Source organism: Jaculus jaculus, chromosome 14 (assembly GCF_020740685.1).
Source record: "Jaculus jaculus isolate mJacJac1 chromosome 14, mJacJac1.mat.Y.cur, whole genome shotgun sequence".
Classification (NCBI taxonomy): Eukaryota; Metazoa; Chordata; class Mammalia; order Rodentia; family Dipodidae; genus Jaculus; species Jaculus jaculus.
Genome location: NC_059115.1, coordinates 63103760 through 63122565, shown reverse-complemented (window position 1 = coordinate 63122565; position 18806 = coordinate 63103760). Strand labels below are relative to the sequence as shown.

The 18806-nt window shown below is 37.3% G+C and overlaps 1 protein-coding gene across 2 annotated transcripts in view; it reads right to left on the bottom strand.

The window, feature by feature from the left end:
- Positions 1-4331: 4331 nt before the first annotated feature.
- The window catches only part of Pggt1b (protein geranylgeranyltransferase type I subunit beta), a 34084-nt gene continuing 19609 nt past the window's right edge, over positions 4332-18806 (bottom strand). For both annotated transcript variants that reach the window (XM_004651568.3, XM_045133795.1), the window contains 3 exons: positions 12740-12924; positions 11476-11584; positions 4332-7948 (listed from right to left, as the gene is read on the bottom strand). In XM_004651568.3, coding sequence (XP_004651625.2) covers positions 7767-7948; positions 11476-11584; positions 12740-12924 — 476 coding nt within the window. In that variant the 3' untranslated portion in view covers positions 4332-7766. The remainder of the gene's footprint in view (positions 7949-11475; positions 11585-12739; positions 12925-18806) is intronic.

Genomic DNA, 18806 nt, shown 5'->3' with positions numbered 1-18806 from the left:
AGAGTAAGAAAATATGCGACATTTGCATGTGTAGCAAAAAAGCACAGATTCTGTCACAAGAGGAGTTTTACATTTTCTTAAGCTCTAATTAATATAAAACTCAGCAGTAGAGTTCAGCAAACAAAGAAATTAAGATAAAGTTAAGTCCCTGCCACAGATGATGAGGATCCAACTGGGTCCAGTTCTGAGAAGTGTGGAAGGGATGAAAGATGGGCCAGAGAGGTTTACATTAGTAGTGGTCTACACAGCCATGAAACAAACTAAGTACGTAAGGGCAGTTGGCCTGCTAGTACTGCCTTTAGATCCAGGAAGGACAAACCTCTGCACTCTAGAGGACTAGAGTTCTTACAGCCCTATCAAATTTCCCTGGCTTGTTTATGTAGCATTAAATGAGACAGAAATTAGCTTTTAGCTTAAGCCACAGTTAATCTGTTTCACTTCTGTCTTACTGGTGAATTTTACATGCTTTTCTTACTCCTCACATACTTTGAGGGTGGTGGTGCTGGGGATTAAATCTGGGGTCTGGTGCATGCTAAGCACATGTTCTCTACCTCTGAATTACATCTCTAGTCACCATACACTTTGAAAACTGTATTTTGAGGGCTGGATAGATGGTTCAGTGGTTAAGGCACTTGCCTAAAAACTACATTTTGAAATACCGACCCACAGATGCTGCAAACACACTTCACCACCCTCTCCTATGAAAACATCATATTAACTGCAATACATTATCAATTACTGTGCAAAATTCCACAAATACCCTCAACAGTAATTAACTCATTTACAGCTTTATAAAGGAAAGAGGCAAGAGGATGGGAGATAAACACCTTAGTCAAAGAAATGTAGCATGAAAAAAACAAATGTGTCCGATTTACTAATGATGTAAATATCCAATTGTGAGTAACTATGTATTGGGGCTGAAGATAAAGATGCTTAAGCTTAAGATGAGGAACTAAGCCCCAGTTTTCCAATGCCACATTTGAGCTACAAAAGCATATATACTATACTGTCACCTCCTGTGATTATATTTAAAACGTGTGTCAGAGTAGACGCTCTATTAGCTAAACTTCCTGAGAAAGCAGTTTGGCAAAAGTCATTATCATTTGAAATGTTGAAACTGTATCCCAGGAATTCTGCTATTTATAACTATTGCTTAAAGAAATAAATGGGCAATGATACACAGACTAACAACTGAAGGCATTTATAACCTATCACTGGATAGAGAAGCAACACTGCAGATTAGAGTGATGAATTTGTGCATTCTTTAAAAGTATAAATATGCTGAGCATGGTGATACACATCTTTAATCCCAGCATTTGGGAGTCAGAGGTAGGAGGATCACCATGAATTCGAGGCCACCCTGAGACTGCAGAGTGAATTCCAGGTCAGCCTGTGCTAGAGGGAGACCCTACCTCACCCTCCTCCAGAAGTATAAAATATCTGATTATTTAAGCATAGAACATCCCAATAACACTTAAGTTTTTCACTGATTTCAAATGCTTTTATTATATTCTAATACACCATTAAAGACTATTTCTAAAATTTCTGTCTCATTGGACTATTTGTGTGTCAATATCAAACTTAGTTTAAGACATCACTTGTGTTCAACTTTACTTTTCACACTTATAGGGTAGTACACTACATAAATGTGTCATAGTCAGTGTTTTTCTCATCAGCTTACAAAAATATTGCTATGCGATCCCTGAAACGTGCCCCTGACTATATGTTTTGAAAGCTTTGGTCAAAGAGGTTTTAGAGTATATGTTAAAGTCTAGTAGGGCTTCTTTTCCAGTTTTTTTAACTTTAAAAAAATTGTTATTTACTTGAGACAGAGACAGAAAGAATGGGTGCAACAGGGCCTCTAGCCACTGGAAATGAAATCCAGGTATCTGTGTCACTTGTGCATCTGGCTTTGTAGGCAAACGCCTTATCTGCTAAGCCATCCCGCCAGCCCCCTTTTCCAGTTTTTATAGTTATTCTAATATTCACTCCGTCAATGGAAAACAAACACAATTGTTAGAGTAGCATTAAATGTACAAGTTAACCTGAGGAGAAGGCTGTTTTGATGTTGGTCTTCCAATTAACAGTAAGCATTTTCATTCAAGTCTATTGTATCTTCTAAGAGTTTTATTCTTTTTGAAAAATGGAATCTTCTCATATAGGATTTGGGTATGTCTTAGTAAGTTTCTATATAAAATTTTCTGGTTTTGCAGCCACAAAAGGGGGTTTCCCAAGGCACATCTTCTAGATTGTTTAGGTGTGTGTGTGTGTGTGTGTGTGTATATATATATAAAGTCTTTTTTTACTAAATATCTTTATTGAACTATAGTTACACATACAGAACAGTGCACAAAAACATGAGTGTACAGCTGATAGATATTCATAAAATGAATGCACCTGTGTAGTCAGCACCAAGATCATGAAAGAGCACTATCTATCAGCACCACGGAGCCCCCTGTATTATCTCCTACAGCCAAAGAAGCCAGATAAAAACAATGCACACAATACAGTCCCACTTACATAAAGCTCAAAACCAGGCAAACCTAATGGATGATGAATTAGGTCACGGCACTGACTTTTGGGAAGGGAGGTAGTGACTGAAAAGGAGTGGTTTCAGACAGCACACATGCACCCTGCTTGACCTGAACCTCAGCTAGGTGGAATCAGGATACACTATGTCTGGCGCAGGCTAATGATAGCCATACATTTACTATATCAATTGCTACTCAACTAAGTTCTTTCAAGTCTAGCTTTTCAACAAATTCCTTTGGATTTTTCAGGTATCTAATTACATCTACAAATAGATTTACTTTTTCCTAATTCACATCTTTGTTTGGTCTAACTTCCTTGGCTAAAACTTCCAGCACTGTGTTAAGGAGTAGAGGAGACAGTAAGAGCATGCTTTATTCTGATTTTAGCTGGTCAGGTTCTTTGGTTTTCATGTCAAGATGCTTGGCTTTGGGGCAGAGGTACAATGTTAATGAATTATTCATTAGTTTCTAATTGCTTAACATAAGCATTTAAAAAAGGTGTTTAATTCTATCAAATGAATATTAAGATTGGCTAATATTGAATTATCTTTGCATTCTAAAAATAGGCTTATTGGAGCCATGAACCATTAAGTACTAATTCACTATTCCTAACAAATCGCTGAATCTTTTGTTGTGATATTTATAGCTGTGACTGACCTATGCTTTTTGGTATAGTCTCTGTCAGGATTTTGAACCAATGTTGTTACATTTATTTGCAAAATTAATTTGGATTTTTTTTCCTTTTTGTGGCAATTTAAGGCTCAAGATTCTAGTCTCTGACATTGTTTAAGCAATAATGAAAGTATTTATCTTAAAAATTTGGTAAGAGATTTTGTATTTGTATCTTCTGTGGTAATTAAGTCTGTCTTGATCATATCCAATTTTGGCAATTTACATTTTTATTTAACAAGTTTACATTTGACTATATAAAACTTCTCAATTAAAAAGCATTCTTGTTTATGGCAATTTTGTCCTTGTCACTTTTAAGTTTTCCTGTTTGTGCTTCCTCCTTTTTTCTGAACTAGGTTAGCTGGTGGCTTGTACCACTGGGCTTCCCTATCATGCAACCTTTCAGAGTCAGCTTTTGGGTTTCTTGGCTCCACTGCTTTGGTTTTCTGCTTTTACCTTTTACTTTTAGCTTTACTAATTCTGTCCTCTGCTTTCTCCTGGGCTGCTCCTTACTACAAATCTGCTGTCAGACTTGCTTTGTGCCTTGAAGTATAAGGTTTCCTGCTGTCTTGCAGTCGTGTCCCTCAGGTTTGTTTTCTGTCTGGGAGTGGGTGGCATGGGGAGCAGGGTATGGATCTGCTTATCTCCTTCTTGGGAACTGACTGCAACCTTGCTCAGGTTTTTGTTTTGTTTTGTTTTCTTTAAGTGAAATAGGTTTTTAGGAAGAAAGAGGCTGCACAGACTTTTTCACTTTCCCATGACTGAAATGATTATGTGTACCCATTCTCAGGCACCTGTATCTACTGGCCTTCTTTCCTAACCACTGTTTTGGCTGTCTCTTTCTGTGCTTCTTTCTGGCAGTTCCTCCATAGTGCTAGGCTCTGTCCCATTAATTTCAAAAGGTGTAGTAACAGGTTGGGCTGTCCAAGCACACCCATCACGCCTTCTGTTCTTTGAACACTTACCTGCATCTTGATGTACTCTGTTCAGTTCTTCCCTGCTTCAGCATCTACTTTCAAATAGGCCCTTTGCAGTGAGAAACTGTGGATGTCAAAGTTCTGCACTTTGTAGGCTTCAGAAACCAGATGCTTTCCTTCTATTTCTTTCAAACAGATGCTCACACTATGTGGGTCATGACTATTATCATTTATTACATTTGGAGGGTCTTGGGGTACCTTGTATTTTTACTGCTTCAGACAGTGTCTGTGGCCATTCTCATACTCTCTCTTCTTAAGGAAAGTTCACATACAACACAGCTGCTCTCACCTTCTGTGAAGACCTCCATTGCAAAAGAAACTTTAAAAGTCATTTCAAAATGATATGACAGAAATGTTAAATAGAAACTTATGTATTCTAGGCACTATGTTAAGTGCTTTACACATATTGTCTCAGTTATTCCCAAATCAATCCCATGAGTTAAATTTTCTTGTTTTCCTAATTCTACCAAGGGGAAAACTAGGGTCCAAAACCATGCTGCTAAGCTAGAATGTTTCAGATTTAAATCCAAATCAATGTACTTCAGATGGCCTCATTACAGTCTACCAAATATTATCAGGCCCAACACTTTCCAAATTATGATTACTGACAGCAACATTTCTACCTGAATTTTGATTACTTATAAGTATTTAAAAACTAATAAAAACAAAATGTATATCAAATCTAGAGCCGGGTGTAGTGGCACACGCCTTTAATCCCAGCACTCGGGAGGCAGAGGTAGGAGGATCGCTGTGAGTTCAAGGCCACCCTGAGACTACATAGTGAATTCCAGGTCAGCCTGAGCTACAGTGAGACCCTACCTCAAAAAACAAAACAAACAAACAAAATCTAAAAATCACTGTAGATGATAAATATGTTAAATTTTTAATACTATTCTATAAAAATACTGCAAGAAAAAAATATTGCAAGAGTAGAAGAGGACAGATTTGGAGTAAAGAATGGTGGTGAGAACAGAACTTCCTATTTCTCCTCTCACTGTACCAGTGCTGAAGAACAGATTACATGTGAATTACTGCTTATAATTTACTTTATTAATAAATACTTTTCTTGACTAGAACTATTTAGAAAAAGATAGGAATAGTATTTCATAATGGCCCAATATTTTTTTGGCCAATGTTTCTCTGAAACATGAACATTCACTGGTCTATAGAGTCTCACAAGAAACCTTGCTTCTTACAGTGTGCAACTACAACCGCACACTCATTAATATTCCTTTGCCATTTGATTATTGATGGAGTTGGAAAATAGAAATACTTTTATTTAACATTCACTTTCTAATCTTTATTTATGAATACAGATACTACTCTTCCTACCTTCTAACAACTAATAAAAATTCCTGAAAAATAACTGTAGGCTTTTTATATATTCCTAGAGCTATTTCATATATGCCATTTCAACTCTTAATATCTAATTCAGTTTGAGATAGGAATGTTGTAATTTGCTAGGATTTAAATAGAAGAAACTGAAATCCCTCAAAGAAGGATAAAACTTGGTGGTAAGTTTACATTTTTCCTACCACTAGAAGACTTATTTCTAACTAGTTCTTCTTCTTTTCATTTTTTTTGGATGATATTTTGCTCAGTGCCAGGGATTAAACCCTGAGAAACCCCAGGGCCTTCTGCATACTAGACATTGACCTACATGCGCAGCACTATTTTATTTTATTTTAAAAAGGGTTGGCTCTGCAACTCAGATTTAAAACTAAGCGAGCCAATAATAAATAAATAAATAGAAGCCTTATTTTAGGACGTTTCCCTCCAATTTAGGAAAAATAAAATTCAAATACCTAACCAGTAATCTTAAAAGCTTATAATGATCTTTGTCAAACTAGTAATTAAATTTTATAACTACCAAAGCTAACTTAGGCCCAACTGTAGAATTTTCCCTCTCCATTGCAGTACTAGATTCTTAACTTTGACTGCCACTATGATATATGAATTTATTAAGAACTTGGTTACTACCAAATTTTACCCCATCTTTTATGGTTAGCTAGTTCATAAAACTAAGACAACAAAACAAAGATATAAGCTTAGTTTTTACCCTCAAATAATCACACCCCCCTTAGTTGAAAATATAAAATGTAAATGACCACTACTGAACTGACTTCAGTGGTTCTGTTTTTGTATGTTATTTTTTCCTCCCAAAGTAGGGTCTCACTCCAGCCTAGGCTGACCTAGCACTCACTGTAGTCTCAGGCTGGCCTCAAACTCACAGAAATCCTACTTCTGCCTCTAGAGTGGCAGGATTAAGGGCATGTGCCACTATACACAGTCATATTTAAATTTTTACTGAACTTTAAAGAATAAGAAAACAATTACAGGTTGAGCATCCCTTGTCCAAAATTCTTGGGACCAGAATTGGTACAGATTTTGGAGTGCTTGCACATACATAGAACTTGTGGACCCAAGTCTAAACACAAAGTGAGGTTATGCTTCACACACACTGCAAATAAATAGATGAAAGTAATTTTATACAATAACTGTCATGTGCCTGTGGATTGCCTGTCATTTACATGTGAGGTCAGGTGTGGGATGTACCACATGTCATGTTGGCACTCATAAAGTTTACATTCTGGAACATTTCAGATTTTGGATTTGTAGATGCTCAACCTGGAAGTTTAAAAATAAAATAGCTAACATTTGTAATGGCTGTAACATGCTAAAAAAAAAAAAATCCAAATAGCTAAAACTGTTATAAAATATTAAGCATAATTGACACTATCACAAATTTCAGAAAAATAAAAAACACTCAATGTCTTTCTTTCCTAAGAAAATTGTTTTTTCCTTTGTCTCCCCAAAAGGGCAGCCAATGATTTGAGATAAAAAACAAACAAAACAAAACAAAACTATAACTGGTATTTACCCCAGGATTATCTAAATAAAGACTAATACTGCACAAAACTTTCTCATTCATAATTACAGTTAAATTGCATTTCTCCCAGTTACATATAGTCTCCTTTAAACAATCTTCCTTTAGAAAACTATAGTATTAGTGAAGCCTATTTATTCTCATTATGAAGTTATTAATTTCATTTATATAGGTTACATAAGTCTAGTTGGCACACCTTACTTAAGAATAAGACAAAATAAGCCATTAAAAAAATTATGGGACCAAAAATTAATCCCGGATACTTAATTCATTAAAGCAATTTTTTTTACCATCAGCAAAATTTCTAAATGCTCACTAAGTGCTCACCTGAAGATTATCAAGGCTATATGAATGTAAACTTGTTTTGAAAACTTTTTGTCCTTTTTATAAGACACCACTTGTACTGAAAAGTTTTAAAAAAGATAACCTACATACATAACAGTTAATTTGCCTCAAAGAACTTCTAGAAACACGATATAAACATTTAAGAACCACAACAGAGTCACTGTTATAGTTCAAACTTCAACAAAAATTTTCTTGAAACCTAGTACAAAGGTTACTGGCTCAAGACTGTATCCCAAAGTGTTAGCAGCAGAACAAGCTTGGATTGTGAGACTATCCCTTAAAAAAAGAGCACACGTGGTTATACATGGCTTTTAACCTTGAGCTACAGGTATGCTACAAATCCCCTACCCCAGTCTGTCAAGTGGAGATATGCACATTCTCTGGGCACTGCTTAGAGTCCTTGGTTTTCCAGCTCTGATGGAGATCTCGAAGGCGTTCAGAAGTCCTTGTGCTTACATTCAGAGCAGGATGAACTTTACAAATTCCACTTTCCTCCATTAGTGACAGGCCACAGATCCCAAAGTACGCATGCAAAGCATCTGAAAAGAAGGAATTTAAACAAGCATATATTCATTTTTACTTATACGATATAAAATATCTCAGGTACCTATCTACAAACACTAAATTTCTTAAGGAAAATGCTTGTTTTTGAAATATTTAATATCTCTTGTCTCAAACAGCATTAAAAAGATGATCAAAATCTTTTGTTTAATATAAATGCAGAAACACGTGGCTTTAACTTTACCTTATAAAACATAACTTTTTTTTCTTTTTCAAAAAAGTACTTTAGGGGTGTTGATGATTGAATCCAGGCTTTCTGGATGCTAGGCAAATGCTCTACCACTCAGCTATAACCACAGCTCCAGAAAAAGTTATCACCGAATGAAAACTCTGAGACTGTGGGCCCTCCTAGCCCCAAGTTTTGTTTCTGAGTTCCTGAATCAGATACCAACACTGTTAAGTGAGAAGAGCAAAATTAATCCATACTGTACACCAAATTTACTTTTCACATTTAGCATAATGTCTAAAAATATCTGCCCTCACAATAAGCACACTTTGTATTTGGTTTTAACAATTCCTCTGTCCTGGCCTCACTACAGTGTCCATCTTCCAGGGAGTAGCAACCCTCTTCTATTAAAGTGGTCACTAAAATCACATGGCTCCTGCCTGCCCAAGAGCCTTATATAGACTTTTGGTGAGCTCTGAATTCTGCAGTTATGGGAACACAACAAAAAACAGTTTATGGCCATCAAGATTTTTTTCTATTTTTGAACCACCCAGAATTTATGACCTCAAAAGTTATTAAAAGTTCAAAATACTTTAGCAAGTCAAATCTTGTCAAGAGTTAAATGGTTCCCTTTCCTGTTCAAACATTTTTGACCTCCCTCCCCTGAACCCATTATGTTATTCCTTGTAGGTATTTGAAAATTACAAAGTGAACAAAGCCACATTAACTTGCTATTTAGAAACTAGGACCTTTTCCAGGGAAAATGGAACAAAAAGAAGTATACTAAAAATCGAAAGTAATATAAGATAGAACCTTGTACAAAATTTAACATCTTTCCAGATGAAATTATTTATTCCCTCAATTATTTTTTGTAAAAAAAGTCAAGGAAACCAGGGCTTATTTCCAACCTCTAATCATTTTAAATCCCTACCATCACCTCATTTTATCTGTAAACAAAGCATCACTCTTTAAAAGTTCCTTCCATAAATGCATATAAAAATCTTTGTGCTAATTTTGCTACTACTTTTACTAGAACCAAGTTAATAAGCCAACTTAAAAAAAATCTTATTAAAATGATTTCTCTATGGGCTGGAGAGATGGCTTAGCGGTTAAGCGCTTGCCTGTGAAGTCTAAGGACCCCAGTTCGAGGCTCGGTTCCCCAGGTCCCACGTTAGCCAGATGCACAAGGGAGCGCATGCGTCTGGAGTTAGTTTGCAGAGGCTGGAAGCCCTGGCGCGCCCATTCTCTCTCTCTCCCTCTATCTGTCTTTCTCTCTTTGTCTGTCGCTCTCAAATAAATAAATTTAAAAAAAAAAATGAAAAAAATAAAATAAAATGATTTCCCTACTATATCTGTAAACAGGCCTTGCCTGTTATTATTTACTATTATTACTGTAACAGGCTTACTATGTTCTCTAATATATATGCTCCAGAGGCACTGTAATGTGTCTATAAAAAAATATTATACACAGGGGCTGGGAAGATGGCCCAGCAATTAAGGTGCTTACCTGCAAAGCCTAAAGACCCAGGTTCTATTCCCTAGTACCCACGTAAAGCTACAGAGACAGATGGCAAATGCGTTTGGAATTTGTTTGCAGTGAGGTCTTGGCATGCTCATTCTCTCTCTCTCTCTCTGCCTCATTCTTTCTCTTGCTCAAATCGATCAGTCAATACAGAAAATATATGCAAATATCTACAAAGATCAAAGTTATAATATGATCTTTCTAGAAAGCATGGTATGGGGCAGTACATACCTGTAATTCCAGTATTTGGAAGGTGAAGGCAGGAGGATCAGGTGTTCAAGGTTATCTCCAGCTACACAATGAGCTTGAGGGTGATCATGGCTACAAGAAACCCTGAATCAAAATCTGAAAACAAAACAAAACAAAACAACAAAAAAAAAAAAACCCACAACCAAGCAACCAAAACTATAGAAAATTAAAAACACATAGTATTGAAAATACCGGAACATCTTATTTATGACTTTAAAAGCTTTCAACATGTTTTCTTTTTAAAATTTAATATTTTTTTGTATTGGAATTTTGATGGAGACTGCACTGAATCTATCCATTACTTTTGTTTATAGGCATTTTCACAATGTTAATTTGGCCAGTTCACATTGAGAGGTCCTTTCATCTTCTAGTGAGTTCTTCAATTTCATTGTTTTAAAACTTTCACTATAGAAGCCTTTCACTTTCTTGGTTAAATTTATTCTTTTTGTTGTTGCTTGGTTTCTGTGGCTATCATGAAGAGACTGTTTTTGTGATTTCGTTCTCAGCTTGTTATTGGTATATTGGAAAACTACTGATTTTAGCATGTTGGTTATGCATCCTGCTAGTTGACTAAAAACAGCTCTAATAGTTTTCTGGTGGTACGTTGTGGGATCTTACGTAACAGATCATACTGCCTGCAAACCAGAAAATTTTGACTTTATTTGTATCCCTTTTCTCTCTTTCTCTGTCTTGTTTTGTAATGAGTAAGCTTCAGGGCTTTTATCATGAAGGGATAGTGGATAGTGTCTAAGTCCTTTTCTTCATCTATGAAGATGATCATGTGATTTTCTGGCCTTGAGTATTTATGTGCTATACTGCATGTATTGGTATGTGTATGTAGACCTATTCTTTCATCCCCGGAATGAAGCCCACTTGGTAATGGGGAATATTTTTTTTTTTTTTTTTTTGATACAGAATCTCATGATCCCAGGCTGGTCTCAACCTCATTACGTAGCTGAGGATAACTCTGAACTTCTGATTTTCATACCTCCACCTCCTGAATGCTGGGATTACAAGCACTGTGTCACCATGGCGGTGCTGGGGATCAAGCCTTGGGCTTTGTGCATGGTATGCAAGTATTCTAACAGCTGAGTTATAACTCCAGTCCTTGAATGATCTTTTTAATATGACACTACATTCAGTTTTGCAATTTTTTTAATTTAATGACTTCTGAAGAATTTTGTTCCTTTCTGGACAGATATTATTTTATCTTACTTGGCTCAAGTCACAGATAATAATCCTGATGATTTTTGATGAGCCAATGATTATTTTGATAGGACCCATTCACAGCATCTGCCTTGCTATCACAAGTGAAATAAAACATCACCAACTATTTGGGAAAAACTACATGCTTTGCAGATTCACCTTGACAATACAGCACTTCCCTGATACTACCCAGTACCCTGAATCTGTCTCAAATGTAAGCAATCTTTAAAAAAAGAAAAGAAAAAAAAATTACCTAAGATAGCTCTACAAAATGGCAACATTTTGTATAATATAACATTGCTAATAAAGGTGTTTCAAGATCTATCTACATGAGAAGAAAAAGAAATGGCAACAATAATTACCTGGATGACTGTCTGGCCATTTGGCAAATCCCCCTACAAGACGATCTTGAGTTGATAAGATGTAATTTCTATTTTTCTCAAAGTTAGTGTATTGAAAAATATTCAGAAGCTGCAATAAGATGATAGAAATCAACAGACAGAAACTTTTTGTCCTTTGGCTCACATTTCAGGTATGTATCATTAAGAAAGGTTTTTTCCTTGCTCAGGCTTTCAGAGCAAATCTCTGAAGACTTAGGCACTTAAAACTAGTCAGCTATATTATCTGATTTTCCTCGTCAAATTTATTTTCCATTGTTTGGCCCATTATTTTCTCCTTCTAAACAAGGTCAAACTAAGTTTTTTGCATATTAGTTAAGATTCAAAACACAATTTTCAAAGCCAGACATGGTGGCGCACGCCTTTAATCCCAGCACTCGGGAGGCAGAGGTAGGAGGATCGCCATGAGTTCAAGGCCACTCTGAGACTACATAGTGAATTCCAGGTCAGCCAGGACTAGTGTGAGACCCTACCTCAAAAAACAAAAAACAAAACAAAACAAAAAAACCAAACCAACAAACAAAAACCACAATTTTCCAATCTATTTAACATATCATTTAGGATAGTGCTATCTTACCTAAGTCTTACTTTAACTTTTATGATATCAACTGGTAGTAAACAGACAAGGAGGCTAATGCCTTCATTTTAAGCTATTCTCTTCATGGATTTCAGGTGAAAAAAAAACCAAAAACTAGATAGTCCAGAATATATATGCACTAGGCTGTAGTTCTTAAAAGGTGAAAAGATGTCTTCTAGGTAAAGAAAATATGCATTTATTGGTTCAGTGACTTCCTGAATTTGTACATGAAAAAGCAATAAACATGGGGGGGGGGAGTGTGTATGTTGAGTCAAGTTTTGGAAGGTTCAGATAAAACATGCAAACAGAAAATCTTAAATGGGTTTTCAGTAAATGATCTATAGTTATCTTTAAAAAATAATAACTACCCATAAAACATTTACTGGTATAGCTTCCAGACAGATACTGTTGTACATGGGCTACTAGTTTCATTAACATGATTTCTGTACTTACACACAGAAAAAGCAGTGCTATATAAGTTGTAAGGAAGTATAAAATTCAAGTTCTAAGTCACTTGAGTTTTGTAAGAATGGAAATTTTCAACTAGTACAATAGAAAACTAAGTAACCTGAATTTAACAATACAAAACTAAACGTATCACAGTTCATATTAACATGGATTATAGTGTCTCATTTTTATTATTTTTCTTACCTTTAGAGTTGCTCCTACCCAGAAAGAGTAACAGGTGTCTACAGGCTTATTGGGCCTTCCATGATAACCATTTTGCTGCCTCATTATGCACCACCTCTTTATCCTGTCCAGTTCCTTCTCAGAAAAAACTTCTTCAAGTTTACCCATCAGACACAGTGATGCAATACCACAAAAAGTAGATCCTCCTGTTAATCAAAACCACATAATACTGTAAAAACTTGTTAGATGTCTATGAATGCAGCAGAAAATGATTGCAGGGAAAAAGTTGCTACATAATTTTACAAAACAGTGAAATTAAAATTTGAGTAACTGTGAAATGTTCAACAATGAAGTCTTTCATGCTAGTATGATAAAAAATAATATAATTTAGTTGGGCGTGGTGACGCATACCTTTAATCCCAGCACTCGGGAGGCAGAGGTAGGAGGATCGCAGAGAGTTCGAGGCCACCCTGAGAATACATAGTGAATTCCAGGTCAGCCTGAGCTAGAGTGAGACGCTACCTTAGAAAACCAAAAAAAATAAAAAAATAATAATAATATAATTTAAAATTATAAGAAACATGCTCACAAAACAATACAACTTTGGGTGCTGGGGAGATAGCTTAGCAGTTAAGGTGCTTGCTTGCAAAGGCTAATGCTGGGTTCAACTCCCCAATACCCACATAAGCCAGATGCACAAAGTGGCATATACATCTGGAGTTCGACTGCAGTGGCTAGAGGCCCTGAAGTGCCCATTCTCATTCTCACAGTCTCTCTCTCTGATTGCAAATAAATAAATTAAAAAATACAACTTTGAATAAGATTAAGGAATTTGTTCAAAATTACATGATTTTGTTTTTTTCGAGGTAGGGTCTCACTCTATCCCAGGTTGACTTGGCACTCACTATGTACTCCCAGGCTGGCCTCAAACTCACAGCAATCCTCCTACTTCTGCCACCCAAGTACTGGAATTAATGGTGCGCACTACCATGCCCAGCCAAAATTACATAATAGCAAATTTGGAACTAACATCTAGACTTAGTACTTAAGTCCTCAACCACAACTTAATCATTTGGGTCTGATTTTAAAATACAATAATAGTATAAATTTTTCTATTGTTCAAAAACAAGTAGACGTTTCCCCCCTTATTGCTATTCCCTATAAAGTGTAGGAAAACAAGTATTTACCCAGTACTAGGTATTATAACCCAGGGTGATCTAAAACACATAGGAAGAAGTGCATAGGCTACTTGCAAATTAAATTTATTCTTCCAGTAAGTTTTGATCACCAAGTTTTACAAACCTCTTAGCATTTGTATATACCAAGTTATCTGAAAGAATCCTTGTCCTCTGGGGCTGGAGAGATGGCTTAGCAGTTAAGGTGTTTGCCTGTGAAGCCTAAGGACTCCAGATCCCATGTTAGCCAGTCACACAAAGGTGAGACAAGCACAAGGTTGCACATGCCCACTAGGAAGCGCAAGCGTCTGGAGTTCAATTGCAGTGGTTAAGATCCTGGCATGACAATTGTCTGTCCCTCCCCTCCTACCTCTCTCTCAAGTAAAAAAATAAAAAAATGAAGAATTCTTGTCCTTTGAAATATGTAATTTAAGCTAGTCAGCAATTACATGACTAGAGATAAAGTAGAAAATTAAATACATAGGTACTTAAGTATATCATTCTGTACTTAAATATCACATGAAAAAGATAAAGTAAAATAAATTCAAAGCAACAGAATTTTTAGGGGAAAGTAAGACCAGTGGATCTAACATTTCTCTTTGGAATTAAATGGTGAAATTTTAAAATAATGAAATTAAATTAATTTATCTGAACTTGCTATTATAAAATCTTGAGAGAAAAAGTAATTTTATTCTTAGCCAAGTTAGAAAGCCCAATTATTCCAGGCACACTAACAAGGTATACCTGGAGACTTCCTGGAGAAAGTGAAGCATAAATCTAGTGATCATGGCCTAGAAGATCATCACTTGCTTCTTTTTCTAAGTATAGACTAGGCAAACAACGGGGGAAAGCCACTGAATTAGAAAGAGGAGGAAAAATGGCCAGGCATGGTTCCACACACCTTTAATCCCAGCACTTGGAAGGCAGAGGCAGGAGGACCTCTGTGAGTTTGAGGCCACTCTGAGAACACATAGTGAATTCCAGGTCAGCCTGGGCTAGAGTGAGACTCTACTTCAAAAAACAACCACAACAACAAAAAATAGAAAGAGGAGGGAGGAAAAATAAAAAAAGACAATACATCAAGTATTTGGATTATAGAGTTAAGAAAAACATGCAAAAACTAGATTGTCATAAACTGGAGCAGACACATTTCATTTTCAGTTTTCCAGACAAGGGATAAAAAGTGGAATACAGAGTGGTCACTCATCAAATATTAACTAAGGAGTAGAGGGTAGGTGGACATGTGCAGACAAGACAGGAATATCACATAATCATGTGGCCAACTAGCAGAGAAGAGACAGGATAAAAAGAGATAAGTAGAAATAGCATGTGTCAGGGAGAAAGGCTGCTTGGGGCTGGGTGTGGAAAAGACTCATCTCAGCTTTACAAGAAGGTAACACTAGAACATGTGTAGGTAAAGCTAAAAGGAAAGTAAAACAAGAAGCAGATGAAAAGGAAGCGTTTTGGGTAAAGGAAAAAGAAAAGTGACAAGGTTGAGGTTAAAAGACACAAGTAAATGTCAGAGTCTATCTTCTCTCTCTACAAGCCAGAGTGCAGAGGAACAACCAAGGGACCTGAACACACAGGCTTTGAGTGAGAACACTCCTTGACCTGAGACTACTAAGCAAGTGACAACTTCCCTAGGCAAAAGGACACTAATCATTTTAGAAGTTTCACAGTGTCAACTTGTATTTCCTTTTTGTTGCAAATGTATTCCTCCTGCTCAGATGCATGATCAATAAAGTAATTAAGTATCCCTAAAATTAGAGACTGGACTCACCTAGATATAAATTCCTTAAATAATAAAGTGCTTAGGATGGATGCCAGTAAAAGCCTCCAAAATTCACAAAGGGAAGGTTTCAGAGGAGCTTATTTGGGGTGAGTGGGATTTCAAGGTAGGGTCTCACTCTAGCCCAGGGTGACCTGAAATTCACTATGCAGTCACAGGGTGGCCTTGAACTCAGAGCGATCCTACCTCTGCCTCCCAAGTGTTGGGATTAAAGGTGTATGCCACCACACACAGCTTCAGAGGAGCTTTTAAACAACAGATATATATACACAAGCCAGCTACTAGCCATCAATATTTTGATATTACAAGGTTAAAATTCCCCATGCAGAATACAATTCTCCATCCCCACAAAGAAGCATGTGGTCTATAAAGAGGCAGGACTGACTGTCTATAACCATAAAAAGAACCCTAAAACATCTCTTTCTCACCACTACCATATCCAATCAATAAACAGCTTCTTCCTTCTCTCTTCCTAAAAATTCCCTGTACAGACTAATCAAGGAGGCACACTTGAGTAACCTAACCACTTTATTGACTGACCGTGCAATAAAGCTCTTTTTTCTTTGTTTTCAAAACTCAGTTCCATAGTGTTGGTTTTGGGGAAGTGAGTCTTGTTTGGTATCTATTACTAGCTACATCCAAATTTCTGGAGCTCAGGCATACACAGGTGTTATGGTATCATAATTATAGTATGGTTTCAAAAGAAAATTTGAGAGTCTTCTGTACACAGGTTCCTTGATCACTTCTTAAAAATTTCTACTCTAGAAGTCAGCCTGGGCTACAGTGAGATCCTACCAAAAAAAAAAAAAAAAAAAAAAAAACAAGGACTTCCAGTTAAGATAGCAGAATAGCAGAGAAGGAACCCCTGCCAAAAGGAGTCTAGGGGAGAAAAAGCCAAAAAACCAAAAAAAAAACAAAAAAAAAAACAAACAACAATCCCAGCAAAATACACTCTTCTACTAAAAAGTGAGGAGTATAAAGAATTACAAACTGTAGCAGAGAAGTAAGGGAGATCCAGAGCATCTAGAGCCCACACAAGCAGGCAGCAGCAGCTCCAGCAGCGGCACCAGCAGGTCTGTGGGGTCACAGCGGCCAGGCTCAGCTTGAGCCACAGGAAAAGCCAGGTGTGGTGATTTTCCACTCAAACAGGAGCTTCTCGCAAACTCAAAAAGAACGTGAAGATAGGGGCTGGTGAGATGGCTTAGCAGTTAAGAACTTGCCTGTGAAGCCTAAGGACCTCGGTTCAAGACTCAATTCCCTAGGACCCATGTTAGCCAGATGCACAAGGGGGCACACGCGTCTGGAATTTGTTTGCAGTGGCTGGGAGCCCTGGCGCACCCATTCTCTCTCTTGCTCCTACCTCTTTCTCTCTCTCTGTCACTCTCAAATAAATAAAATTTTTTTAAAAAAAACGTGAAAATAGGACCACAAGGACCAACGGAGGACCAGATCACAAGGCAGAGGATCACATGAACCAGTGGGAGAACTAGACACACCATCCACAGCCTTCCCTTCCCCCACCACCAGTGCAAGCTCCAGCAAACACCAGAGACCTAGGGAAGGGAGATTATGCCACCCAGCACCAGCGTCCAGGGCAGCGATCCAGTGACCCAGCCAGCCCATTTGAACCCACAGTGCACCTGAGGGACCCAAGCAGAAGCGCAACACACCTGAGGCCAAAATCATCCCAAAAGGTAACTGGGATTACACCAGGTCAGTACCCACCAACTGCAATACCTCTATCACATCTTCCAAGGCTCAGGGCCCATTGCAGAAGAGGTGGTGGAAAGAATGTAAGAGTCAAAGGAAGGGCAGGATTCCTTACAACGTGCTCCTCCAGACACAAAATGGCCTGGATATCCATGACCTCACAGTGCCTGACCCTACCTACACAAGACCATCATAAAAGAAGGAAAAGATCATGACATCAAAATAAAAGAGAGACTGATTGAGGAGGAGAGGATATAATGGAGTGGAGTTTCAAACGGGAAAGTGGAGGAAGGGAGGGTATTACCATGGCATATTGTTTATAATCATGGAAGTTGTTAATAAAATAAATAAATTAAGTTAAATTAAAAAAAAAATCTGTTGATAAGGAAAACTCTTACAGAAATTAAGTGAGGAGACACGATCACATTGCTGCTGATTGATGTCAGAGCCAAAGTCCTATTCTAATCATGTGAGAAGGAAGGAGACAATGAAAGAACACATAAAAATTACTGTAAGCTCCAGAGGCTACCAAAACAATACAGGCCATTACCTTTGGTCGACTACTAGAAATAGATGACAAGTCTCTGCTGTTGAAGGCACTAGCACTTTAGGTTCAGGACACAAGAGACAATAAGGTGGAACTGAAGTGGAAGCCTAGCTTTCATAATATATAAAGATGCTATACAGACTCCTAAGGCAGAAAAGTCATCAACAGTCTTATCCAAGCTGTGGACCCTGGGTGCTAAATACTGACCTCATAGCCAAGATGTGCCCACTTGTACAAAAGTGGCATTACTGTTATAGGTGTAACCCATCAACCACTTTCTAGTTGGCTATGGGACCCACTCTACAGGAGGTAATTAATTCAGGCCTATTACTATAAACCTGGTAAAAAGCCCATGGCTGGGGAGGTCATAGCTAGGCCCTTGGGGTGAACCTACTATTACTGTTTTGCTCAAAGAATATGTCAAACCTGACTTCTAAATACTTATGTTTATAGCCATAGTTTAGGGGTATTCTCAGCCTTGGTCCAAGAAACTTCTTTTCACAATGGGCAATGGTTAATACAGACTCATACCTGGTCAGAGTGCTGAGAAAGTAACTGCTGAATGCTCAGCTCTACCTAGAACATCTAAATCACCTGCTCAAAATATTAGGAAACATTGCTGAAGAGGTATTAGAAAGAATTTAAGATCTGGAGGATGAGAAGTGCTATGAAACACTGTCTTCTGATGCAGCACAGCCATTACACTCATAACTGACAGCAGCTATGGTTATCTGCGTAAGCTGTGCACAAGACTGGCCCCTTGGCATACCATCATGGGTGGTAGGAACTCCTAAGGCTCTAGTGCTCTGATGAGCGACTTGCAGCTAATGGTTACTAAAGGGGGTACATAATTTTCTTCAGTGGTGC